The sequence below is a fragment of the Amblyomma mixtum genome, chromosome 3 (genome assembly GCF_055824585.1).
Source record: "Amblyomma mixtum isolate Tamu chromosome 3, ASM5582458v1, whole genome shotgun sequence".
Taxonomy (NCBI): Eukaryota; Metazoa; Arthropoda; class Arachnida; order Ixodida; family Ixodidae; genus Amblyomma; species Amblyomma mixtum.
In genome coordinates this window covers 310806522-310833217 of record NC_143014.1, presented here as the reverse complement: position 1 = coordinate 310833217, position 26696 = coordinate 310806522, and the positions used below count along the sequence as shown (strand labels likewise).

Here is a 26696-nt window from a genome sequence, read left to right as displayed (position 1 = left end):
ATTGCATCCAGGTTTCTTCTTGAACTCCTTACGGGCCTTGACCACTATTTTCATTTTTAAGGACGTCTGAAAATGTCGAAGGCAGAGAGTGGCATCCAAGTAGGCGTACGCTTGTTGGCGTTAATAGCACTCCCTCCCGTTTCATTCAAAGACCCTTTGCTCCAGCCACGCAGCCAATTTCGTTTAGAAGGAGGGGAAATCATTTTTATTGTCTGTGTTGTTTTTTGGGGGGGAGGGGGGGGGGAGTATGCCCAATCCCCGGGGGCACTTCCAGGAGGGTGTGCGGGCAGTGCTTTTCTTGGCTACGTGTCTGTCTCCCACACTAGTAAAAAAGTACTCTTTGCGATATAACAGCAAACAATTCATCAACCTCAGCACGATTACAGCAGCACCACTCATGTAAAGAAATCAAGCACCTGTGCACAACTGCTTTTGAGCGAACTTAAGGTGCACTCATTGTTACCACTTTCATCACAATGCAGCATGCGAAGTTACACAAAAACTGCACCTTGTTTCAGAGAGACTGGTGTCACAGGAAACTCTCCACCAGACATTCATTAGTGGCCACTACATTGGGACAATGAACATTGCAACCAATATTTTGCATACAAAGTGGCAATCAAATTCTGGCTACTTCCACAACACAGCATGACACCTTACAGATTATGTCATGATCTTCATTTGATCCAACACAGGCTGCATAGAACTGCACAACATACAAGGCCACAGTTTCAAGCACGTATTTGTAGAGCAGACAAAAACCAGTGAAAAGGAACAAGTCAGCTGAAGAAAACACTCGGCACTTACGTAAATCTCCTATGAACAAAGACAGGAAGACTATGGCGAGAATCATGCAGCACTCTATAGTCAACATGGACGTTACAGCGTATGAGACACCAAAAGAAAAAAGTGTAGAAACATGTAGTGATGCACTTCAGCCCCGTTTGCATTGTGTAGACACAGCATTGGTACCAGGTGGCAACACTTTGGAGCACACTAAAATAATGCAGTGCTCGTTAATGCAAAGAACACACACAGCTCTGGAAACACCGCACAAGCATTCTGAAGAAACATGGAGCGGCCAAGAAACAATCTGGGCACACCACTGGTCAATTAAGTTAAAAAAAAAAAAAAGCAACCAGGCACCAAAATGCCACTTATTCACAAGGAAATCAGCTCGCAAAAACTCACCATTTCGTTGCGGCTGCTACTGTCCTGCGCGCCTCCCATACTGAAAAAGAAGAAAGAGGACTTACAATCGGGCCACAAGGCAACAATGTATCGCAGAAATTACTACAAAATGGCCAATTCAAGGGCTACAACAAGACTATGAACTGCTTGTGAGTGAAAATTTTGCCTTCCAGGCTGTGCCCATAGGCCTACATATCTTGCACATAACACCTGCACACACAGCCCAGCTACAAGCTTCCAAAAGGGCCCACACCCAAGCACTTTTGAACTGAGTCTACCAGATATCTGCCCAATCTTGGCATGCAAATCATGTGCAAAAAGGGCTGTGTGATCAATGTTTACAGCATTCTTGAAAAACAGTGCAGCCACAATAGGTGAAGTGAGTGGACTTGTGAAAGTCCGTTTCCCTCTCAAACATGTCCGGTGGCAGCCCTTCCAGCTGTGCACCAGTTTCCACTGCCTTGCACAGCACTGCTGCTACTGCATACAAACTGCAGTGCTTGTTGAGTAATTTCATTTGGTAAGCATATGTACTTCTGAGGACAAGTGAAGCCATTCTCATAATCTACAAGTAAGGAGCCAGTGCACCCAGCCAAATAGCGGAAGTAGTGTCTCTGCACGGCACACAAGGTTCTAAAAACTTAACTGCACAAATCTTTGCTTCAGACATTTGATGGCCTACTGCAGCACTCTAGAAGTTCATAAGCCAATACCATTTCAAGGCGTAGCTGTGAGACCACCACCTTCACACCAGCTGCAGTGGGGAAGTCCATACATTCAAAAAACACTGCTACATGTTGCCAGATTCGAATGCACTACTACCAGCTGCTGTACGTAGTGGTGTTTTCACACTGAAACGAGTGCTCAGGTTACAATTTTGAAGTGCTGCCAAATGAAAGGTGGTGGAAAAAAGGCAGCCGTAAATGGCCGAGTTCCAACATTGGCTTATCCCCTGTGTTCTGTACGATTAAAAGGAACAGGGAGAAAAAGCTTCACTTCAGTGACCACCCTTTTGGGTAGGGGTGTGCAAGTATTAGGAAATTCTGAATAGGAAATCGAAACATTGTCCTATACAATTTGAACAAATCAAATAGTGTGTGTTCAAAAATTACTTGAAACCAATCGAATTCGTTCTCATGTTTTCGAATAATCGGCACGAAGTCCAAATAGGGCCAGTATGCGTAACGCGCATCTACAGGAGTGTTGAAAGCAACAGATAGTAGAGTGAGACTCACAGAAAGGCCTCCGCCTGCACCACAAAAAAATTCTACAGGGCCACCCATTTCAAAAAAGGTTTTACACTGCACAGCACGCTGCCGCGATCAATCCACACGGGAAGCAAGGTTCAGCACCACAATGGGGTCCATTTACGTGGCAACACTCAAGACGTTCGGCCCTTCGTCGGTCAGCAGCCTGGGCAACTCATTTCGAAACTCCTTTCAGTGATCGCAGCCAAGCTTGACTGCACTGACTTGGGAAACACTGCGGCCACACCATGCGACTACTCTCCCCCTTGGAATGAAAATCAGCACAAAAAATGGGACATATGCACCATGATGCAAATCAGCTGGGCTAAAAACCAAAATGAGAATGTTCTGCCAGCACTCGTCATCCACTCTTCTCGCACCTCACATCCCAACTGCACCTGAACCAGCAAGCTCCTAGCCACATGACCAATTCTGCAGCCACATCCACCATGTCAATACCCCACAGCAAGTCACCTGTCCCTCCCTGTCTGCACTTAAGCGCCCAGAAAAATGAGCTGGTACAGCCATGTAAGCCTGCTGCAAGCAAAATGGCAACGGAAGTGGAGGGCGCCTGGCTAATTTCGACCGCCTGCGGGCACTGCGAAGCACACTGGCACTTGTGTCTGGCCTCCACAAAAATGCTGACACCGGGGCTGGGATGGGATCCCGTGACCTTGTCCTCCAGACTTCCTAACCCCTGATCCACCGTGGCCAGTCCGGTTTGGCCCTCACACACCCGTGCAGGGGACACTTTGCACCTGGTCATAGGCCGATGCTCTACCACAAGCCATTTGTGCAGCCCATTACTTGCCCTAATGGCCCCAGTGGGGTTGCCATTTGCCAACAGCTACAGTTCACGAGAAATGGGATGCCCAAGTGTTTTTCTCAACTGCAGACCAGTATGCGTAATGCGCATCTACAGGAGTGTTGAAAGCAACGGATAGTAGAATGAGACTCACAGAAAGACCTCCGCCTGCACCACAAAAAAAATTCTACAGGGTGGGCGAAGAAAAATAATCACAAATAACAAACTGCCTTGCCTGCACAGCATAGTGGGCTTTGAAATTAATGGCATTCGCTATGGTAGGAAAAAAAAAGTGAGGAGCGGCCCCAGTGGATTAAGGGACTGCTGCCTATAAACTGGTAGCAACCATTGCCTGGCTACAAAGCCAGTTCATCTCCTGCATTCTAAAGACCGGTCACTGCTTTAGTTGATGGCAAAGTTCAGAGCCTAACATTATATACTAATCCAAGTCTGCAAGTCCAGCAGATGAGTCAGAGACCACATCAACACAGCTTAGCATTGCACAATAAGCCTTTATAAAGATGACCAATTCAAGCCCTTTCCCTCCCAGCTTCACCATCTGGGAACAGCACGAGCAGAGAAAAACTGGGAAGATGCAGAGAAGAGAGGAACGAATGTGTGTCCCAAAACAGACACAAGCAACACAGAGTCATGCAACCATCCCCCAGAAACACAGAGGAGTGAAGGAAAGAGGGTCAAAGAAGAGCAAAGCAGGGCGTTCGTACCGCGGTTTCCCTAAGTGCCTCTTGGTACATTTCCGAGCGCACCTTCCTTACGGGGAAGGAGCAATCTGGAGACGTGCAGCACAACCTACAGAGCGGCCGGGAATGGGGCGGGGGGAGGGGAAAGACAAAAGAAGGACACCGCATCAGGGGGCTGTCGCCACAACTGCCGCTGCAAGCACTCTCTCTGTGGCCGTGCCAACAGCTTCCATCGGGAGATTTGAGGCCTGAATCCCCAGAGGAAAGCATCCGCCGGACCGCAGGCGCCACCAAAACAATGTGCAGACCTCACTAAGGGGTTTCACACACTGCACCCGTATCCAATGCCCATCTCCAAACAAAGAGCCCCCGGCAGCTGTGTGAATTATTTCACAATTATTTCAATGAGGCAGACACTACACACATTGTCAGTCAGTGTTAGTGGCCATGCCAACGGTTTCGACTAGGAGACTCGAGGCCAGAGCCCCCAGAAGAAAGCAACGGCTAGACCACACATTACAATGCAACCTTTTTTTGGGCGCACGGCACTAAGCAACCACACAGAAAAACGTCACAATAATCAGGGAACACCAGCACCAAAAAGGACAGGTATCCAAGGACACCAGCACATATGCACAAGGCAGAATAATCCCCATCCCATTTAAATGCCCCACATGCACTATTTCAAAGCGCAGCTACTGGCATGTGCTTATCAGAGTAAGCATCACACAAGTGCCCTCATAACGAGATCAGACTGCCAAATAAAGTGCCCGACAGAAAGTGTCTTGTTTCACAACACAAAGAAGTGGTTACTCACCAGCATGACTGCAATGCAAAAGATTAGCAACCAAACAAGAAGACTTGCATTAGAAATTAGTTTCGGTCTGAAACCGCACCACCCGTGCTAACCTTTGAATACTGCGATACCCTTCATAAAGTGTATCAGAGGTGGTATTTCAATTCATATTCAAGTAATGCTACGCATGTGCTGTTTGTACAGCACAGCACGGAAGCAAGCCTTCAGTGAGCACTCCTCAGCGAGCAATACTGTTCCAGCTGCATGCGTTGACAAATGGCTCCAAAGATCCATCAAACGTGGCCACCTGAATGAGACACCTACCACAGCTTTTGCAAACCTCGCAGCCCCCTCCTTTATGAATTTAAGTTTCCTCGTGCAACTGCCACACACTGAATGGTGATAAAATGAAAGTAGATTCCACCAACAACCACTAATGAGAGTGAACTCACTCCCGGAACAGTGCTACGAGTGCGGTCACATTCTGGCACAAGAGAGCCCTACCAAATGCACCCTTAGGAGTGCATTCGCTGTCCCCATAGTTGCAAGACAGCACTCAACAGCGCAAGTGGAAATGCGAAAGAAAATTAGCAGTTGGCTATGAAAAGATCCATGCTTCAAATGATTCTTCGCAGAGCCCTACCAGCTGAACTGACAACGGACGAAAGGAAGTGAACACGACAGAGCATGACGCAAGTTGCTCTCTTTCACAATGCTTACCTGCACTGTAGCACCTAGCAAAATGCAGACAACCTCATCTGCCAACAAATGCTTGAGACTAAATGGGGTTCTGCTAGCCTTACCTGCTGAAGAGTAGAAGGTGTAATTTTTTTCACGACAGCACTTTAAATTTGAATGCACATGATTTAACGCACCAGTTTCAGACTGCTTGTAGCTTTGCAATATAACACGCTAAGTAAGGTGCACCCACATGGGGGGGAGGGGGCCTGGCACACTACATTTGGGGCAAGACCCCACCTGCAACTAACTATACCCATCGTGCTCAACAGCACATTTACCACAATTCCTTTCCATGGTCAAATTCCAGAATGACTCATGGTAGCAAGGTGGCCAGAATGTATTCAAAAAATAAATTCCCCGAATTACTCCAGCTTCTGCAAAGGCTGGTGGCAAGTAATAGACAACATGTTTCTTCTGGGCAGTTTTGCAGCAAAAAAAAAATTTGTCCACAACATGTTTATTCATTTCTCGAAAAAGCCTTTGATTCGCTTAACCCTACAATTAAAACTGAGCCAAACCTGAGGCCTCACAATGCATCTCATTCAGTCCTATACCTCAAACTGCAAACAGTATGTTTGCATAAATGCATTCCAGTCTAGCACAATACTATATATAAACATAACAGTAAAACAGCATATGTGGGTCCATGTTTTGCAACTTTTATAATAACAATGCAGTAAATAGAGATAGTAATGCTGCATTTTGAATATATGCAGATGACACCAGTACTTTTTGAAGCGATGACTGTGACGCTCTGTACATTTGTACACGGTGTATATATATTTCCGCCCTACCGCCATCCTTTCCTTTCCATCGCTCCGCCCTTCCTTTCTCTCTCCCTGTCCTTTTTCTCACACTAGCCACAGCTCAGATGCTCCAGGTCTCGATGCCATGGCCAGCAACAGCTTTTCCTTCAACTTTTATGTTTATTAATATATAGCCACTAACGTCTCAAGCACCCAATAAACCAACATGGGAGCGAGCAACTAGTATCTTGGACCCACGTCACTCTGCTGATTTTCCGCTGACACAATTTCATCACCACAGCGAGGAGAACGCACACAACCAAACACGCCAACATGAAACTATCACGAGAGAGCACATGGGCAGCGCTGTATGCAATGCACAGCAGCACGGGCTGCTCAGAGCCTTTTGTTTCCGTCTACGGCTTTGCCTTTCCCAAATGGCATTAAAATTGTGCAGGGTGAAATTGTCACCGAGAATACCCCGCTGGAGTGTGCGTGCGCCGTGGCTTCCCCCCCCCCTCCGCTATCTTCTGCGCAACATAGAGATTGAAAACGATAAGAGCCCTGGAGTCTGTTCACATCCTTTGTTAGGACCCACCACAGTGGTTTGCCATTCGGCTGCCAATCCCAAGGCCACCAGATCAAATTCTAGCTTCGGTGGCCATATTTGGATGGCGGCGAAATGCAGATGCCCATGTATTGTGCGATGTCAGCATCATTAAAGAACCCAAGGTGGTCTAGCCGCCGCGGTGGCTCAGTGGCTATGGTGCTCGGCTGCTGACCCAAAAGACGCGGGTTCGATCCCGGTCGCCGCGGCTGGAATTTCTTTGGAGGAGAAATTTTAGAGGCCCGTGTACTGTGCGATGTCAGTGCACGTTAAAGAACCCCAGGTGGTCGAAATTTCCGGAGCCCTCCACTACGGCGTCTCTCATAGCCTTAGTCGCTTTGGGACGTTAAACCCCATAAACCAAACCAAACCAAGGTGGTCTAAATTAATCCAGAGCCCTAAATCACACCCCTCTTAGCCCATGCACTTTTGTTTTTCCCTGCGAGATGAATTTTAACATAAGCTAAGCCATTTTCCAAAGCAATATTCCTACCACAGAAGCTTGTCACAAATTGTGGCTCCTGGTTGGAGTTAAAAACCTATGGGAACATGCACGTAACCAAGGACTCATTGAAACGAGTGGGTATTAATCACACACGATCAAAGCGTTGCATGCAGACAGCCCACACGCCGCTCCCACTGCCTTCCACACTTGCTGCTGCTGCTTTCTACCTTTTCATGAGTGCTATTCCCTTCACCACTTAATCCCACATGCCTGCACACCATTCTAGTGCTGCAGTGATTTGTCTACCTTTATCACTCAAGGGCAACAAACACACCTCGAGTATAAAACTCATTTGCACCCTCCAGCCCAAACCCACAGAAGACAGGACGTCTTGTCTTCTGTGTTTCTGCCAAGTTCCGTGTTTTGCGCTGCCCTCGTGTGACTCTAGGTAACTATGCATGATGGGCTAGCGGCAACAGTTGCCTTCTAGCCCCTCACATGCCAGCCCCCAACCTTGTAGCTGCGATTTCCAACCTGCAGTGCAGTGAGTCACCACCACGGTGGGTTTGGGTCGGAGGGTGCAGATGAGTTTTGTACTCAAGGTGTGTTTGCTGCCCTTGAGTGACAAAGGTAGACAAATCACCCCAGCAACAGAACGGTGTGCATGCATGTGGGATGAAAACCACAAAAGGGAATAACACTGCCGCTTTATGCGTTGCCCTCTTATGATTAAACTAGCTCAAACAAATTTTACCAAGCGTACTGCAGACACACTCAGTACAACACAAGGATGTCCTCAAGGCACACACAAGGTTCATTAGCGTGTCTACTAGGAACATAAATGGGCATCACTTTGGAAGTGTTCGAATCCATTTAAGAAACCTGCTACAACAAAGCCGAGGGTGGGGAGAGGTGTTGGAACAATATATCCTTAGAACGCAAGATCTCATGATGAAATGCTTTATGTGGTTGAAACACAGTGCCTCTAAATCCAACTCAAGCTGTACAAGTGAAATGAACAAACCTGCATCTTGCTAGCACATTTTTGATGCATAAATGTGGCTATTTTCCTATTCTACTCACTGCAGGAAAAAGACCACGCCTGCATTGGAATGTGTGGTTGCCTGTGCACCTGCCATCTAAGTTCCGACAACAGCAGTGGATAACCCCAACCCTGTACGGTCATTAACCTGCAGTTTTAACCTTCTTCCCAGTCACTGTGGTGAAACTATTTGGCAAATTTCAGATATCATGAAAACCCACAGCTGTGCACGAACATCCCATGCAAAACTTATTCATGCCATGCTGCTCCTGTCCATGGATCCTTCAATAATTTGGTTCGGTATGGAACTATTTTTAAAAACGTTCTTTGTGCTGGGGCCAAGGTGTCAGCTGCTACTTTCAGTGAAACCCAGCACTCTTACAGCCAATTTTAGCTCAGTGGAGTCGGATAACTGCTTATTTTCTGATGAAGAAATGAGTCAAACATAAAACGTCACCAGACAACTTTCCCCTTCCCATGCTTCCTTCTGGGGGCAAAGAACAACGCTCAGTAATAACAGTCCTAAAAAATGGCAAACGAAAATCCACATCTTTGCAGAAAAACAACCGCCTAATGCAAAATACAGCAACGCAACAGGTAAAATGCAATTTGGAACAATTTTTGGAGCAATAAAACTTCTTGTTTGAAGTACTCTGGAGCACTTCAGAGCAATTAACACCATTGATTTGGAAGAACTCTAAAACGTAAATCTCGAAAGTTTCCAAATCTAAGTGGGCAAACAATGCTGGAAAAGTTTCAGTGTGATGTAAAGGTGTACACCTGACAGGTCTTACCAATTTTTATACTGCATATTTGAAGAGGAGACACCTTTGCAAAATATGCAACACGCTTACTTGAAGAGCGCATACTTCGCACATAATTGCGAAGTAGCTCGAATGTGCTCACATGTGCCTCTCCGTGTTCTTTTACAAGGTTTATATTTATAAGGCTTTAATAAATCTCTTCTACATTAAAACCTCTCTGGTTTTTCATTTATGCAAGCCTGTTTTGTGACATTTCTTCGCACAATTTCTGCTTGGTTCACTAAGAACAAATTATTCAGACTCAGTCGCCACCATATCCTTGTAAGCCAGGCTAGTCTTGACCAGCCCCTGTGCTCGCTGAAGCGTTGCCTTCATCAATTCTGGCTGGAGTGTTCCTGCGATAGCCCTGCACGATGTATAGCACATTTTTTTTTAAACGAATTGCAGGGTCACCATGTTGAATGACTGAAATAATAATAATAATGCATTTGTGTCATATAAGGTTCACTACACTGGAGGCCAGCAGTAAAAGCTGTCATAAATGACAGCGGTACGGTGGCATTGCACATTTAAAAAAAAAAATAGAATTTAATTGCAAACGCTGCAACTTTATGCAGTTGTGGCAATTTCTAGCCAACACTGTGGCCTAGCACAAATGAGGTTGCGCAGCTGTTGAAATGCGCAACACAGCTATGGGACCAAGGCTCGGCACAGAACAACAAATGCCCCCGGACGCAGTGATCGGCTGCAACGAAGGCTCAGGTGCCAGAAGCCTGCATGCAGGAATGGACCGCACGGTCGCAGTCATCATCACCAACGTGACCATCAAAATGTGTCGCAGAGCTTAAAAATGGTGGGAATTACATGTACGCGAAAGAAAGCAGGAAAAAGTCACCACGCGAGCCCAGCCGAGCCATCTCACAGGTACTTCGAGCTCACTGCGAGGCTACTGGAGTTTGTGAATCGCACAGGACAGATGCAGAGTCAAGCGAAGCACTGATGCACTGTCAATGCTTACTGTCCTTCCCTATCCCCACCATTCTTAAAACTAATTGTGCAGGATATCACAGTAGGCGACAAAAGATCTCATCGGGCCTCGACCGCGATATTCTGCGTTAACGGACGTTCGTCAGTGGCACCAGTTATCACCCAAGCTACATGCACCAATCACAAATTTCCTCAAATTATGATGAAGCGTTACATAGCTGAAAAATCTTGCCACCAAACCTGCAAGATGGCATGGCACTTAGCGCAAAGAAGACTCACAAATTGCACCTCCCAGCCATTTTCGCTGTCAGTCACACACTGCCTGTGTGATTTTCACAGACATAACAACAGTAAATGTCATTTAAGGAGTCCAAACATTTGACTGCACAAAGTGGAATGTTGCCTGCGCATCATTGCCATATACCCACACAGCACAACCGCAGGCTCTTCCCAAGAGCTTTCACTTATCAGTGCTCAGAAAGGACAATATTCTAGAAGACAACGTGCCATATGTGCCATCGCCGTATGTGATATCACCATATTTAAGTGCGCAAATTACATCTCATACATGTGTAATAATGAAGAGTAACCTTCGATCGTTTGACTTGCACCAAGCTTAAACGGCCGGCCAGTCGGAATCATGCCTACAAAAAATACACTCTAATGATATTCAGGCCTAAGGATGTCTATTGGCCTCCATTTCAACATGTGAGCTGCTCGTGTTTTCCAAGCGAGACAGAAATGGGCAACAGTTTAAAAACCCATGCCAAAAACTTGCGTGATCAAATGTGGGTCATGCATGCAGCCTAAAAAGTACCACGGAAGTCCGCGTTGCAACGTTCGCTTTATGAGCCCATTTACCGCAAACTTGAAGACATAAGGAATGAATGACACATGCAATTCATGCTCTGTAAGTGGGCTTCAACAGACCTGAACATTTTGAAACAGGAGTGACAAATAAGGTCTGCCTGGATAGCTGCCACACAGCACCGCCCAATTCGAAACCAATGAGTGTGGAGCAGCTTAGTGCAGTTTTATCAGAATGGCACAGCTTATCTGCCTTTGCGAAGTCTGGTGGTTCAATGGTGGAACTGGTGCTCCCAGACAAATCTTCAGGTAGCACTAGACTGAAACAAACTGGCACAGACATACTCCAAAAATGATCAATGGGACCCTACTGATGAGTGCAAAGGCAGTACAGCGCTAATGCGACAGGCGGAAAAGCTGAGGAGAAACTACCGAGGATGACAGGAAGCAGCATTCATGCCTAGCAAAACCATGCACCACCAGTGCTTCTAGCAAAGCTGAGCCTACGAGTGTGCTGTGCCACTCCTCCGAATCTTCCCCCTAATTTGCATTAGAGAAATCAAGACACACACCTCACATCTGATAGATACTATAAAACAATTTATTGACACATCGAACAAACAGAAAACGGTAACTTTGGTGCTCACGTGCGCTTGCTACAGATAGGTTTCAAACTGTGCACCACTGATAACGTTTTGTTCCCTAAGCACTCATTAAAATTCCAGCTTCTCTCTCTACTTTTATTGCAACAAGCCTTGCTTTTTTCTTTCTTTCTTTTCACACAGCACCAACTGCTACCACGGTGGAACTAGATTAGAATAAACTGACGGTCAGTTCAAAATACAGAGTTGGTTCTCCCGAAAAATACCAACAAAAACCAGGCTGCAAGACATATCAGCATTAAGCCATGATATCTGGAACCACGGAACACATACACTTGCGGGTAGCTCCACATTCTCACATTTCTAAATTTAAAAAAAACAAGCACAGAATACGCATAATTCAAAAGTAATAAAGTAACTGCAAGAATACAAGAAGCTACCTTTAGTTAACAATATGAAACAACAACAAATGCTTCCAGACACATTCTGTGCGGACCCCTTTCAGATACAGACTCCCTGTAGCCTACAGTAATCTGCTTCCACTCATGCTCTGGAAAGCAAAACGAGACCAGGAACTGTGTAGCAAAAGGCCAAGGAGAGCTTCACCCATTTGAAGTCTGTCACAAAAGCTATCACTGCCCCACTAAGCCAGATGTCGCAAACAAAAGGAGTCTCTCTGGAGGCAGCAGTTCGGCAACAGTGTGGAGAGGGCACTGGGAGTCATTCAAGGTCATACCTTATGTTCAGTTAGACTTCAGTAGCTCACATTAGTAGCGCCAATAAGGTTTGGGGTGTTCCATATAACGCATAATTCGTTGTGTTCGAGTTCATTATAGGCAGACTCCACTAAACACATCAGTACTTCAGACCATCTCCACAAAGCAGCAGCACTTAGAATGCGAAAATGGTTTGCCCGGGCTTGCTGGCTTTACACGACGCGTAACTGCAGCGACAAAGAAAAAAAGCCTGCACATTACAGCATAAAAATCACTTTGTTGATGCGTATGTGGTGGTGTGTACTCAATTCCCACCACGTGCGAAAAGAAATACATTTGTCAGACCGGCTGCTGCTGTAACGAAAGGCTAAAAGAGCAATTTAAAAAAACACAGAAGCCAATAAAGGTACCTGGGACTAAACTGCAAGGATCCAGAATTTTGCACAAATGTAATGAGGTCAGTGCTCAAAATTAAGCACAAGCGATTTCTAAACAACCAGAATAACTGTTCAAGATTTCTCTCACTCTTACAATATCTCTTTTAAACCATTCTCAATCTGAGTGGCCATGACAAGGCCTCTTTTTTTGTTTAGTAGGCTGCCAAGTATGTACAGGGCAATTGTTTAACGCTTACAGATCCTTATTTCACTGCAAGAGATACACTGGTGCGACTTGCGCAGGTGGATTGTACAGCAAGGCAGACATGTACCTGATTTGGATCAATAATTACACAATTAACGAAAATCAACCAATAAATTTTAATTTTTGATTCCAGGGGTAAAAGTCGCATTACAAAACTGAAGGTCACCAACATCGCAGATGACCCATTTTATAATTTTCTTAATTGCCAACATGGTTCGAAATATCAAATGTGAAAAACATGCATTTTGAAAGCTCGCTCAGTTGGCTTCCCTGCAGAGCACATTTATAAAGAGGCGTCGCTTTCATTTCTTACGCATGCAGATACCGTCTGGGTATCTGATGATACACAAGCAGTTCACTTGAATTCGGTGACAGTAACATGCTCAGCAGCACCATTTTATACATTTGCAATGTGGCAAAGGCAACCCAATGAGCTTTCAAATGTGTGTTTTTGAAGTTCAATATTTCGAACCACATTAGCAATGAAGTAAATTTAGAAACTGGGCTCACCTCTCATGCTAACAGCCTTCCATTTCACAATACAATCTTGCCTCCTAGAATTTAAAATAAAAGCTGATTAGTTCATTTTTGCCAATCGTCTCATTACTGAGCATGAAGTCTGCCTTTGCTGAACAATCCACCTACACAAACCACAGAAACATTTATCTCCCACATTTTAAAATAAAAATATGTAAACATTTTAAAAAATCACCCGGTATATGCATCATACTTTCAAATAAACAGCCTGGCTAAAAGTCAACGTCTGTGGTGTTTATGTCCCTGTTGGTCTGTGCTGTAATCATTCATCAGAATTCCAAATGCCTTTCGCTCAATTCCCACAGGAAAACCACGCATCTCAACAGACATTGTCAGTACCAGCATTCACATGCTTTATTAAACTGCCTTTCACCACATCTGAGCCGCATTCCCCAAAGTCCATCGGCAACTTGATTACCATTAATTCCAGTGCCAGCACAAACTATTACACACGGTTTTGTGGGCAACACAGTGCCCATGACTGCTGACAGTGAACTAGGCCAGGCTGCACAAAGCCAGTCGTTGACAGATGTAAGCACACATTATAGCCCCAGCTTGCAATACTTCAACCTCACCTCCCAGACTCAACCAAGGGAGCACCCCATTGTTAAGCTGGGCATGTTTGCTACCCAAGGAAGTGCTGTCTCATCAACTGCCTGAATCCTTCAAAAAAATGATGCTGCTTTCCTGCCCACCACTGTACTGGTATATGCTTCACTGTGTTTCATGCTCCCACCCGGCACTGTCCTCATAACAGTGCAAAATTTCTACCCCGAAGTCCCAAAACGTTTCCAAGCATTTCAAAATTCCCTCAAATGGTAAACTACCAAAAGTTTCTGTTGAAAGGATGCCATAAAAACTGTTCGCGTGCTACTATCAAGTATGTACAGAATATTGAAATACACAAAGGTAAATGGACAAATAAGTCAAGGTACGCTATTATAGCCGTACAACCACACACTGCCAACCTTGGCATTAATAGTCTCCCACAGGAGTCCTGAGCTGTGGCTTGAGTGAGTTCACATAGAGCCAATGCAAAGTCATTCAGGCCCCAGCGCGCAACATTAGCCTGCGAGCACGGAGGAGGGAGGCACCGCACACACGGTGCACACGCTCACTGAGTGACAGCAAGGCGGCACATCCTCCAACCACTGGTCGGGGAGACCAGCACTGCATTTTCAGTTCGCGTAAGGGGGGGGGGGGGGGGGGGGGGGGGGGGGTACGGACGCAGGAGGAGGCGAATAGAAGTGAGGGGAGTTTTACCATCGCTGCACGGTGGTTTTTGAGAAAGCTGGCGTCAGCTACTAGGGTCATATGGGACTGTCAAGTAAATCTGACCAGTCAGTGCAGGAACTCTTGCCAACCTGAGTGGAAGGGAAGAACAAAAACACAAGGCGCAAATTTACAAAGCCCTGCTCCACTGGCCACAAGGGGCATTGTGCACACTGCTGGTGGCTGCGCGCACTTGCATGCACCTACCAGGTCACCCTCCACCCCCACCTGCATCCACACACAACCCTGAACCCACCTGGAACACAAGGCCATGCACCCCACCTCTCAGTGGAAAAAAAAAACGGCCAATCAGCCTCTCCAAATTCACCCAACAGGCAGCAGGCACAACCAGCAACAAAACTGAATACGGCCAGCTTTCCACTAACTGTTCAATTTTTCTCCCCCCTCCCCCCCCCCCCTCCCCAATTCATTCATTTGGCAAAAGGTCTTTGGTCTAAGACTGCTGCAAAATGATTGCAAGGCCACAACCTTCCATACAATATGGCTCCCATAAGCCATATTCTCTTCGCCACTTTGACTAGCTTGCCATTATCAAGAAGTCTATGCAGTGGTGGCTGCTCCAGAAAACTGGAATCCCGGCATGCAACACTGCTCATAGCCTAGTAACTGGCTGCGCCATGAAGAATGCTGCCCCTACATAATTACACAAATGAGTCGTGTGCAAAGGCAGACTATCACGCAAACTTTTATTACATTAGTTCTATGTTTTTATTAGGATTCGGAAGTCTACTTGGCAGAAACGCATTCCCCCTTCCAACACTTGAAATTTGAAAACTCCTACTGGACACCAGGTTCCAAATCCTCAAACAAGCACATAGATAAACCGACAGCCAGTGGATGCTATGAAAAGAAAAGGCCACTACTTTATTTTGAAAAAATGGAAAATAATTTCAACCTCAAAATTTCACGTTGGAAAGAAAGCAGCCCAGGGCAAACAGATGAAGCACAATACACAAATAACTGCCTCTTGCAGTGTTTTGCAGTAGAAAGTGATCAGGGCCATTGGAAACGCATGCCGAAAATGCAGTGCCTAAACAGAAAGCAAAGCAAGGACTGTGGCAAAGAAACAATCCACAGGCAGAGCAGAGCAAAAAGCCAGTGGCAACCAAAGCCAACCATCAAAGTAACATTTGACAAAGAATTCTGGTGCCTCATTCTGCAAAACTAACACCACCACTGCGTGGAGGAATTCTGGCTAATCTGATGCAACACACCCTGCAAGTTCAGTAGCTTCCTATACAGAACTTTGGAGAAATGCAAGTTTCCTTTTTTGTTTTCAATTCATTAATCCTGTACTAAACGTGCCAACCTTTGCCCATTTGCTGCCAAAACTGTGTACAGAGCCTCACAGAAGCCATGTGAAACATACAACAGCATCCAAGCAGGATATGAACAAGGCGGATAGCTTTTGATACAATGAAGCTAACAAGACTGCCCAGTGCCTATGTTTTGAAGGCTGGTTTCTAATAGGCACCTCTGGAGATCACCCTGAAGTGAAGCTACACAGCATATAAATAATAGGAATATTATCAATGCCTGAATGAAAAGCGTCCTAAAGAATAGGTTCAAGATATCTGCCACTTTCAGTGTGGTATCACCAGTTTTTTCTATTGTACTGACCAGATACATTTTAACCGCACATCCCGGTTCTATGCTTTGCTCACAATGCAAAACAGATAACATTAGGTCCCAATAAGCCTGGCACAAGACAGCCGCCGGTCTACAAACCCCAAAACACCACACCCAGTGCCTGGCAGAGCAGAAAGTCTGTGGAGATGTACTGCTTCACACAGCGCGATACCACAACTTATCGATTTGGAGCAACTGCCACAAGCACATGATGACGAAACTGGGAATGTTTCCTCACATCAGAGCGAACAAAGCGATAAAAATAAGTCACCAGAATTGAAGTATCCTCCAAATGCACAAGGCCTCGGGAAAAAACAGCCAGGATTTTGACCATGCAGCCGAGGTGGAGGACAACGCAACGTTCCCATGCAACAAGGAATGCCATGTACCAAAGGGCAAGCACCTCTTACGCAGGGCACAACTGCTGACATGCTAGAAACCGAGCATTTAGTGAGAAGACGCTTGAAATGCAATATGCATTGAGGAGGTTTCACGGCATATAAGCAGCTAAAGATATCATGTGCCTGGCACAGGACTAAATACGTTTTTTTTTGCAAAAACGAAGGAACGAAACCAGAAGAGAACTAGTAGCCACGACACTAGCAGTCACAGCACCTTCAAAAAGCATCTGCCCACCATGGACCATAAGAAAAGACAGCCAGGAGCGGTTAAGACAGGCAAGCCATTACAAAAGACTGCACCAAAAGAATCTGCCAAAGACCAGCCGCAACACAGATGACCCTTCTTTTCACACACTCTACGCCACTCAACACCTGTGTTTCACTGCACATCCTGCATGTTTGTCACCGACCAGTATGAAACGCAGAAAATCAGGTTCAGGAGCAAGACAAGCAGCTTTGGGGACTTGCATTTAGGGTGAGCTGACACCCCAAACCCAAAATGTGATACATGTGCCAGACGCCACGAGTCCCAAAAGTACTTTCATGCCCCTTTTGCAGTGTTGTGTCAGTAGCTTCTGAACTGACGCTACAGATTAGAGAAATATTAAATACAGGCCATGTTGCACTGTCGCAAAGCAGGCAAGTACGGCTTTTTTTTCTGGCCTGCCCACGCAAATCAAAGAAAAATTTCAGCAAAGGGTCACGCCCTCTTAACATTCCCGACATGTCATTTTGGCAGCACGGCCAGCCATCAATAAGACCAAGACAAAGTGCTCAAGAGACATGCCACAACTTGGACATGGGCACACAGCTGTTATCACAGGAACCCCCTGCTGCATAACAAAACTGTGCTGCACTTGAACCCTCCCATAGTGGCTGTTCTGCCACTACTCAAGTGCACAGCACTGCAGCGAAGCTGGCCAGCAATTAAAAGTATGGTACCCTGGTGGCTTTGGTCGCAAGCAAAAACCAGTAGTCTCGGTAGACTGCCACTAGCTGGATACTACAGGCTGTCCACAGAGACAGCATGTCTGCATGGCATTTCGAGACCCTCCACAGGCACCTTCCTTTAACCTCAAAGTTGCACCACCAAGACACACGACCAATTGGGCTAATATGTGACACAGCAACGTACGACTACCCCCCCCCCCAAGTTCCTCTCCTTTCCCATGCGACTTCTCCCAAAGCTAAGGCAACCACACGGGTGGGCAGCAAAGGAGTGCAAGGACAGAGAGCCTACCTGCAGCTGTCTTTCACCACCGCTAATTGTGCAGTAGCTCCTCCAGGAAAACACTAACCGACAAAAAAAGCTCACTGAAGAGACAAGCTGCTTCACACAGAAAAAGAGTGAGAAGTATGAGTACACTATGTTCATCCCACATGCACACTGCAGTTTAAATTAGACGAATTAGAAGCGCTTACAATTCTCATGGAACAATTTAATTTTACAGAGCACGGCTAGAATTCAGCTGAAGTATGTAGTAGTATCCCTTAAACGACAAAAATAGTTCCAAAATGCTATTTTCATCATTCAAGCTCATCAGAATAACCCATCCCCCAACGTAGAGAGTAATTTCATGAAGAGTTTCCATGTTTCCTTATCATACCAGCAATGCACTTCGTCACAGCTGGGTGCAGTCTGCTTGTCAACGGACAGTAACAGTACTGAACGGATTTCTTGAACTACAATTGCATTATTATAAGGTTCATTTGTACTGCCACGAGTCACACGAAGACGGGAATTTCCAAATAAAAAAAATCTTGGAGACACGAGGAATCGAACCAGTCTTTCAGATTGCGAGGCGAGCATGTGCAGAACACAAAACAAAGGCTTGTTGGTTTAAACGTGGACCTAGTGAATGCTTTATGGTCTTTGACTTCGCAAAGTGGCTGTGTACTGATGAGTAATTATGAGTATGAAAATTTTGAAACGGGACCCGATAAAAATCGCACCCTACTCTATGAAGCATTTCAATTGACTGCCATGATGATGATGATGTCCATGTTAGGAACCCTTTGGAACGGGTGGTCACATTGTTAAACACACGCACGCACCCACACAGTCACTAAGGCAGTCCGTACAAGGACCTGCGCCAAGCTCGAGTCCACCAGTGTTGCAGGTGCGCCTTGGTGCATGCAGTGTCCATTTCACACTCCACTTCCATGAAGCCCAGTGCTTCAGGGAGGGTGGCACCCTCTGAGGGGACCAGCTTCACGCAGTGCAGCACCAAGTGTTCCTGCGTCTCCGCAGCTTATGTGTCGATGGTTGAGCTGAAGCGTCGGCGGAATTCCAGAGTGCACAAAGCACCCGCACAGGCCTCGAACAACAGTCCACTTCCAACGCTGTTATCATATAGGTGAACAGCTCCGATTCCTTTCTTGTACATTCCATACAATGTCAGTGATGTCTTGGTGGCGAGTGCTTCACGCCACACCGTTTCCTTGCTCTCACACACACACTTGCGCAACTCTCATGTCCACGCTGTGCGGGTCTCCTGAAGGGGCATCTGGATCAGCTTGAGCTTTTCAACTGCTCATAGGCATCTGATCCAGCTAGTGCGGATGCATGTACTGACCAAATATTCAAACACTCTGCGAGCCCATCTGTCGCGGCTCATGAACTGCAGGCAGCCTGGGTAGGCCAGTTTGCTTGAGGCTTCTCATGCCTCGAAGGACGACCAACTGAGAACATCTTGGATCGCTTCACTGGCCACTGCGTCGTGACAGCCGGCTGTTATGTGGCCAACTTTCCACTGGCGACGCTCCGACCACACTCTTGTCTCCGATGGAAAACCGACAACTGCGTCTGTGAAGGTGAGGCCAGGGACGTGGGCAAGTTTCCCGAGGTCTCTGACCATCACGAAACGGTTATAGCTCCACAGGCAACTGCGGCAAAGGATGCACTGCGCTCAAAGGGCCCCCTGGCATACACTAACGGCGTGTTGTTGGTATAAGTCAGTTTGCATGCAGACAGTGATGCCCAAGTACCGGTACTCCGTGCCTACGCTCAAAGGTTCCCCACCCGGCGAGGTTTATGTCATCTCTGGGGCCAGCCAGTTGCACGACCATCTTTTTCGGGCATCAAAACGAAGCCCTAGAGTGGTGACCTCCGTGCAGCAGAGATGTAGTAGACACTGCATGTCTTGCATTCTCTCAGCCATCAATGCCAGGTGGTCTACGAAGGCCACGGCCAGGAGTCGGCGCGTCTCGTCAAGCCCACTGGTGGTTTATTTCAAACCAAACCCAAGGGCCAACTGAGTCAGTTTCAGTTCTAGGTCTGCCATGTATAGGAGGTACAGCAGTGATGATAGAGGGCCCCCTTGTCTAAGGCCCTTACGCACTCGAACCACGCGCACAGATTGCTGTGGGGACCCCAAGGTCATCACCAATGACCCATAGGTCGTCTCTTTTGCCAATTAAGTCCTTGGTGCCACAAGACATTATTGGCCGCGGCCATGGTAGCTGCCTGACATATGAAAGGATCTAACGAACAGCCGTCTCTCAACTTGTATACGCAGGTGGGAGCGACGGAGGAGGGTGCAATCAAGAAAAAGTCGCCGGGAAGAGCTCCCCAACTTTCACGCGTGATTGTGGGTTCTCTGCTGAGTATAAGTGTGTTACTTGGCTCAGGTCTTCGTGACAACACAATGCAGTGATTGAGCGATTTGATGTGCTCTCCTCTGAAGGTGTTTCAGAGCCCCTTTAAGCTACTGGCCCAGATTTCAAAACCATGAGCAAGCAATGTTTTGAACATGCCAGAGACCGTTCACCCACAGGCAGTACAGAAACCTAAAGGCATCAATGAAACATGCACCTCATCATTGCCCCTTCAAGATGAGCCCCAATCATCAAATTCAGAGCACCACAGATGGCAGTGCACAACTGCCTGACTCGCACATAACGCGCCGTTTACGTTTGCAGGTCCGCACTGCACCCTGACTGAGAGCAGCCATGTGCTCCATGGTCACCCATGGTCGCCAGGCAAATCTTAGGTTGTCATGCTTCACACAGCACAATGCAATTCCAGCAAATCAAGCAGTCATTCATTAAGGGTAGCTTGTAGTGCTGTTACACTGTCACCCCAATTAGCGGCCAAAAGTGTAGCAAAATGCTGCGCATTTTCCTAACCCACGCACTGCCAGTAGCTCTGGCTTGAAACATGATAGCTATGCATGGCACACCACTTTGACACCTATAACGTCCCCCGTCCCCCCCCCCCCCCCCCCCCCCCTCTATAAGCACTGAAGGCTCCTGAAAAAAATTATGCGCATCCCCCAAAACCTCATTTCCCAATGCAAAAATGTCCCTTCTAACCCACACTTCATTCCCAAGCTTCTTCCAAAGTTTGCAGCAGTACATTCTCCATTCAGAGTTTCTCGGCGAGCACTAAGTAAAATGCTACCTGGATGTCAAGCCTTCCGACACACAGACCAAAAGAATCCTTGCATGCTACCCTTGCGACAACAGTTGATAGTAACCCTGAACCACTCGCACAGCTATTGACACAGGCACCCAGTCTGCATTATACTAACTTTCCTTCACTCAGTCATTTTGATTTTGCCCCTTAAAGATCCCGGGATCCCTGAAGAACACATCTGCCAAATGTAGTGCTCATATAAGCACCCGAAGACATGTAGAAATTGCGCCAACCGCACCAATTCACGCCAAGGCGGGCATGACATGATAAAAATTGTGACCATATTGACAATAAGCTTGTTCTATATATCAGTTCTGTGCTGGATCGCCATAATGATTTCCTTGTCGTGCACTTTAATAGTTAAGGGCATTTACAAAAGCTAGCGGCTGCTTTCTGAATACATTGCAAGGTCAGCAATGCCTAGTTTCTCTGCCAATCCATGAAAGGAGAGCAGGCACTGAGGATGTCGCACTGAACACATACAAGGTCAGATGCTTGGCGAAGACCGAGCACCAACTACATTCCAGGATAAAGACACTTCTTGTATACATAAGGAATATTTTCTCCCAAACAGACCATCCACCTCAATATCTACAACATGTCTATAGTGCAAAAATCTTATTTCGTTGAGACCTCTTTTGTAAACAAATCTGTCCTCGCAGGAAGTGCAAACATTAAACCACCAGCACATAAAAATTTGTTCTGAAATAATGAACGAACCAATTTTAGTTCAGGAAAAAAACTTAGATTGTGGGGGACTGCAACAAGATTCACTGCTGTAGCTCAAACGTTCCTTTATCAGTACGCTTCAATGGTTCTTTACCAACTTTGCAAGCTGCACACAGAAACACAGTGCAAGCAAAGTGCAAAATTCCAGTTTGTTTTTCTCATCAGAAGCACAAATAAGAGGGCGGCAAAGAAACTGGGTCCCACATTAGCCTGCCCTCCCGTTCTTAAGACACCATATTTTGGTTGTGTGGTCTTGCTTTGGAATGATGCACAAGCAGGGATGTGCGAATAGTCAAGACCGTCAAGTTATAAGTGCAGGAAAATTACCAATTGCTTGGTTTGGTATAACAGGCTTTTCCCAAGCACTTAATCCCAGAAAGGCCCGAGCAACAGGCCGGAGGAAGCTGTACCCATTAGAAAACATGAGGGTCGGCACTAGAGCCACACCGCAGGAAATATGACTGGTGGCACCTATGTACGAGCCATGGCCTCCGAGATCAAGCATCAAGGCAGGGTTTTGCTGAATTTGTCAGAGTCCTGCCGCATCACAGAGCCTTAGAGGCCACACACAATCATTATAAACGCCGCCACACAAATGGATGCCGCAGCGCTGAACACTTATCCCAATGGCGGAAGGATGGCGTGTAGTCTGTGTGCTGATTTTAGAACAGTCAACAGAAAATATGGCAAGCTTTACTCGAACCTCCCGCCGATAATTCGAAAACTATTGGAAAAATATGAGAGGATATTTGTTTTGCTTCGAATAATTTTGAACATGCACTGTTTGATTTGCTCGAATAATCGAACAGAAGGACATTCACTTGTCAAAATTTCTGAATATTCGCACACCCCTATGCACAGCAAATCACGGATCATCATGTGGAATTTCCCTGTGCATGACGACAAAAATTTGATTACATTCTTTTCCTCGTGTTGGTTTTGGTTTCAAACACTGAACAGTGGCTATGATGACAGCTGAGACAGTGTCAAGGTCACATGAGGCATGCAAACACTGACGCAGTAACTTTCTTGCCATTCCAGGCTGGCTTAACAGTTGCAGTGGATTAAAACAGAAAAGCAATCGTACCGCAGGCTTTCCAAGCCTCACATGACCTCAACACAGAGACGCCATCTCAGTTACAAACGAAACCAAGTCCATAGAAAAAAAATAGCTTGGTGGACACAGCTGAATTCCACGTGGTGATTATGCATAGCAATGTCTCATGCACCATCTCAAAGGGAAAAAAAAAAAAAACATGCAACTGTAAATGCTTTGGGTGAGAAGTACGCCCATACTGACCTGTAGACGCCCTAAACAAGCCCCCCCCCAGTCAAGCACATCAGCACTTCCTCTACCCATGCACTTCTTGGGGATTTCCCGCCCTCACAATGCATGCCGCCACCATCCTGTGCACACCAGAGATCCCATCTCGAAATGCAGAGGTGGTATCCCCACCTCACCTCGGAAAACAGCTGCAGTCAGTGACCAGTTCAAATGCCGACGCAACGGCTATTTAGCCCAAGAAACCAACGTTACGTTCGCGGCATATAGGCGCCATCGGGGAACACGCTTTAGCGCGGCACAAAACGTTCCCGGGTTCGAACCCGGAACGAAAAAGGCGCCCGTGTCAGTGCACGTTCCCCACGCGGCCGTATATATTCAAGAGACCACAACTCCCACCTTCCCTTAAGGCTTCGAAAACCACAGCTCGCACATCTGCGTCGGACCGGCATCCCCTGCTCCCAAGCGCAGCAGCAAAGCAGTTGGATGCGGCGGTGCAAATACTGCGCAGCACAACAACAAGGGCCGCTGCTCTGCCGTCTCACGCAGGCACACGGCTGACAGGTTCGTTTCGCGCGCGGCTGAAACCCACCCGGTGCGTTTCCAGGGTGCCAAAGCATTCCGCATCAGAGGCGGCCAGACACTGCTTGCGAATGCCTCGGCCACTGGGTCCGGGTACATGGGACGAACAACCGGCGCCCGAAAACTCCCGATCGCGACACACAGGGGTGGACGCGCCCACTTGGCGCGGCAATTAAAAGGGCCGCGACACTAACCTCGGCCCGGTCAAGCGCTCCAAGGGTGCGCGCCGAAGGAGGCGCCGATCGGCCACGCTGCTGCTGCAGCGAGTGCCGAGCGCGCGCTTCGCCGGAAGGCTTCGTCACAAGTAGCCCGATCTCGGGAGCCCAGTTCTTTCGCACAACAGCACTGTGCGGCCAGACTGCGTGTTGCGGGAAAAAGCTGGGCGCACAGAGGGCCAGAAATCAGGAACCGATCCGTACTCACTCCATGCATATCTCCCGCAGTGCTTGCGCTAGCAGTGGGAACACGACGCAAGGGAAGACGCTCCAGACGACTTCCCCGGGCTCCTGCTGCAGATCATACGCTGGTGGGGGAGAAAGGTGCACAGCAGTTAGGCCAGCCGCTGAGCGTCCACACACACCGCCGAGCGTTCGGCGGGAACGCGCGTTCGAGAGGCCTCGGACGCCGCCGGGGACGCGCGCGGGAACGCGCAGTGCCCACCGGCGGCGTGAACGCCTGACGCGCCAAGAGCTCGGGCCGGCCCATCGGCGGGACGCCGGACGCCACAGTCGCCCCGGCGACGTCAAACGCACGCCGGACGCCGGCAGGCAACGCGCGCAGAGCAATCGCTTCACTCGGCCCACCAGAATATGGCGGATTTTACACACTTCGCAGCAACAAAACGCCAGAGGTTAGGGTTCACACTTTTTCACTCCGTGTCAAATAAGCAGCCACAGATACTGGTTTGCATTGTGACGCTCATGTGCCTTAACAACCAGAGAATCACAAGATACAGGGTTTGGCACTAAAAAAACACTACTTTATTAAAGTTTACCGCTTTACGACACAAGCTAGCAAGCCTTACTGCCAAATCAATAATGGCTGTCCTTCGGACGCGCTAGAACGCTGGCATAAAAGCCCACTTAGAGCATCAAAATAAGCTCCAAGTTGAAAATAACAGTATAGTACCCTTTGCTGATGCTGTGCGCAGACTGCAGGTAGCTTTGAGCTGTCGGATGGGTCTCAAAATCCATTTTCCACCCGGATTAGTCGCCCGAATACAAGGATCAGCCAGCAGCAATGGCTACGCAGCGCAAGGTCGGCTTTTATATGAGGACGTTCAAACGGCAGCGTCCCATTGGTCAGTTCGGATCACATGACCAGCTATCTTCGAGTTTCTGCACATTTCGCACCAACCGAGGTATATACTCTGATGAATGTGTGTCGAAAATCTACTGCGGCCACAGAGTTTCAAATATATGTACCAACGTCGCCGTCCTACGAGCGGCGAAGCAAAGATGCGTCGTAGGAAGAAAGCCAACGCGGCCGGCGGCCGCGGCCCTCCCCACCGAGCGGCAACCGAAATGGGAGCCATCTGAAAGCTGATTCGCCATTGCTGGTCACGTGGTTTCACCTCTATATATCAAATAACAACCGAACTCAAGTTATTCATTGACTGCGTGAAATTTCCAATTCACACAATATTTCTGACAATAATTAACTCTTGCAGTGAGAAAATCGAGCGACTTGCAAAAACTTTTGCGCCGTCTAGCTAGAGCGGCATCTGGCGTGAGCGTCGCGGAGTAGGCATAGTTGGGCAAGCGGGCAATGCAGGCGCGCGAGCTCAGGCAGAGAGGGTCATATCGCCGCAAGGCAGCGCTGCAAACGGGAAACTGCGAAAAATTGTCTCTCGCATAGGTCGCGCTAGGTTCATTTGCCGTCCCGCGGTAAAAATGCGTAATGTTTCTGTGTTATAGCAGAATACAACTTAAAAAAACAACAGTTGCGGACACTGGGCCGCGGTCCGCAGCGTCCTGCATAACTACGCTGGCCAATCGCAACTGCAAACGAAATCAGCTTTTTAAGTTTGACTATATCAAACAATGCACGTATCAAAATTCTAGCGCTGATAATTCTTTCTCTTGTGATAAGCTTCTTGTTTATGTAACAAGAAACGTCAAAGCAGCAGGCTATTTTTCGTCGTGGAGTAATTCTGTGCGCGGAGGCTGAATGTGGGTGGAGGTTGCCGCCACACCAAAGCGCGACTGAGACGTCCACTGACCCAGGGAGCCAGCTATGCGCCTTTCCTTTTCTCAAAATCAACCGAGTCTAAACCTTCCGCTGATATTGAGAAAAGGAAAGGCGCATAACTGCCTCAATTTGTAGGTGGAAGCTGACTCACAGCGCGACTGAAGCGACCACTGACCCAGTTATACTTTCTACTCAGAGACTTCACACACACACGCACCGCCGAAACCCGGAGGGGGGGGGGGGGGGGGGCTTTTTCCACTAAAAGACCACGCATAGGGATTGGCTCACAAGAGCCTCACTCAAACTTTCAAACGACGACCGACAGTCCGCCGATTGCATGGTGACACTGCAAGGAATTCTCGAGATAGGCAAACCAAGAGCCAGAAATTCGGCAAAAATAAATAACTGAGGACCAATATCCTGCCGATTAACTGCTGCCTAGCTTGCGGAGTACCAATGAAGGGTGACAAGTTGCGCTGCGCCCGCAGCACCTGCGATCGGGCCGTTCACCGCGTACCTGCGCTATCTACCCGCAGGTAGGAAGGGGCAGTTAATATGGAGCACAACTGTTTATTACGCTGCACTACGAAACACTGCCCGGACCTTGGCTCGGCCTCCTAGCCGGGCAGCGGTGCCTGAACACTGGCCCGCGGAGCCGCTCGAGACATGGACGCGTTCGCGGCTGAGCTAAGGGCTCTCGCAGGCCGCACGGCCAACCGAGTGACTAAATCGGAAGACAGAGGAGGGCGGGGAATGGGCGACAGGTCGCACGTCGCCACCGGCAGTGAACCCACGAG

General features: G+C 47.6%; 1 protein-coding gene across 16 annotated transcripts in view; it reads right to left on the bottom strand.

The window, feature by feature from the left end:
- The window catches only part of LOC149355593 (bromodomain-containing protein 2-like), a 94084-nt gene extending 68865 nt beyond the window's left edge, over nt 1-25219 (bottom strand). For 9 of the 16 annotated variants that reach the window (XM_089583918.1, XM_089583925.1, XM_089583927.1 and 6 more), the window contains exons 1-3: nt 24838-25127; nt 24133-24232; nt 1192-1231 (exon numbers count right to left, since the gene is read on the bottom strand). In XM_089583918.1, the coding sequence (XP_089440044.1) occupies nt 1192-1231; nt 24133-24137 (45 nt within the window). In that variant the 5' untranslated portion in view covers nt 24138-24232; nt 24838-25127. The other 7 variants (XM_089583924.1, XM_089583921.1, XM_089583923.1 and 4 more) reach the window with 7 other exon arrangements.
- Between the last annotated feature and the right edge of the window lie 1477 nt (nt 25220-26696).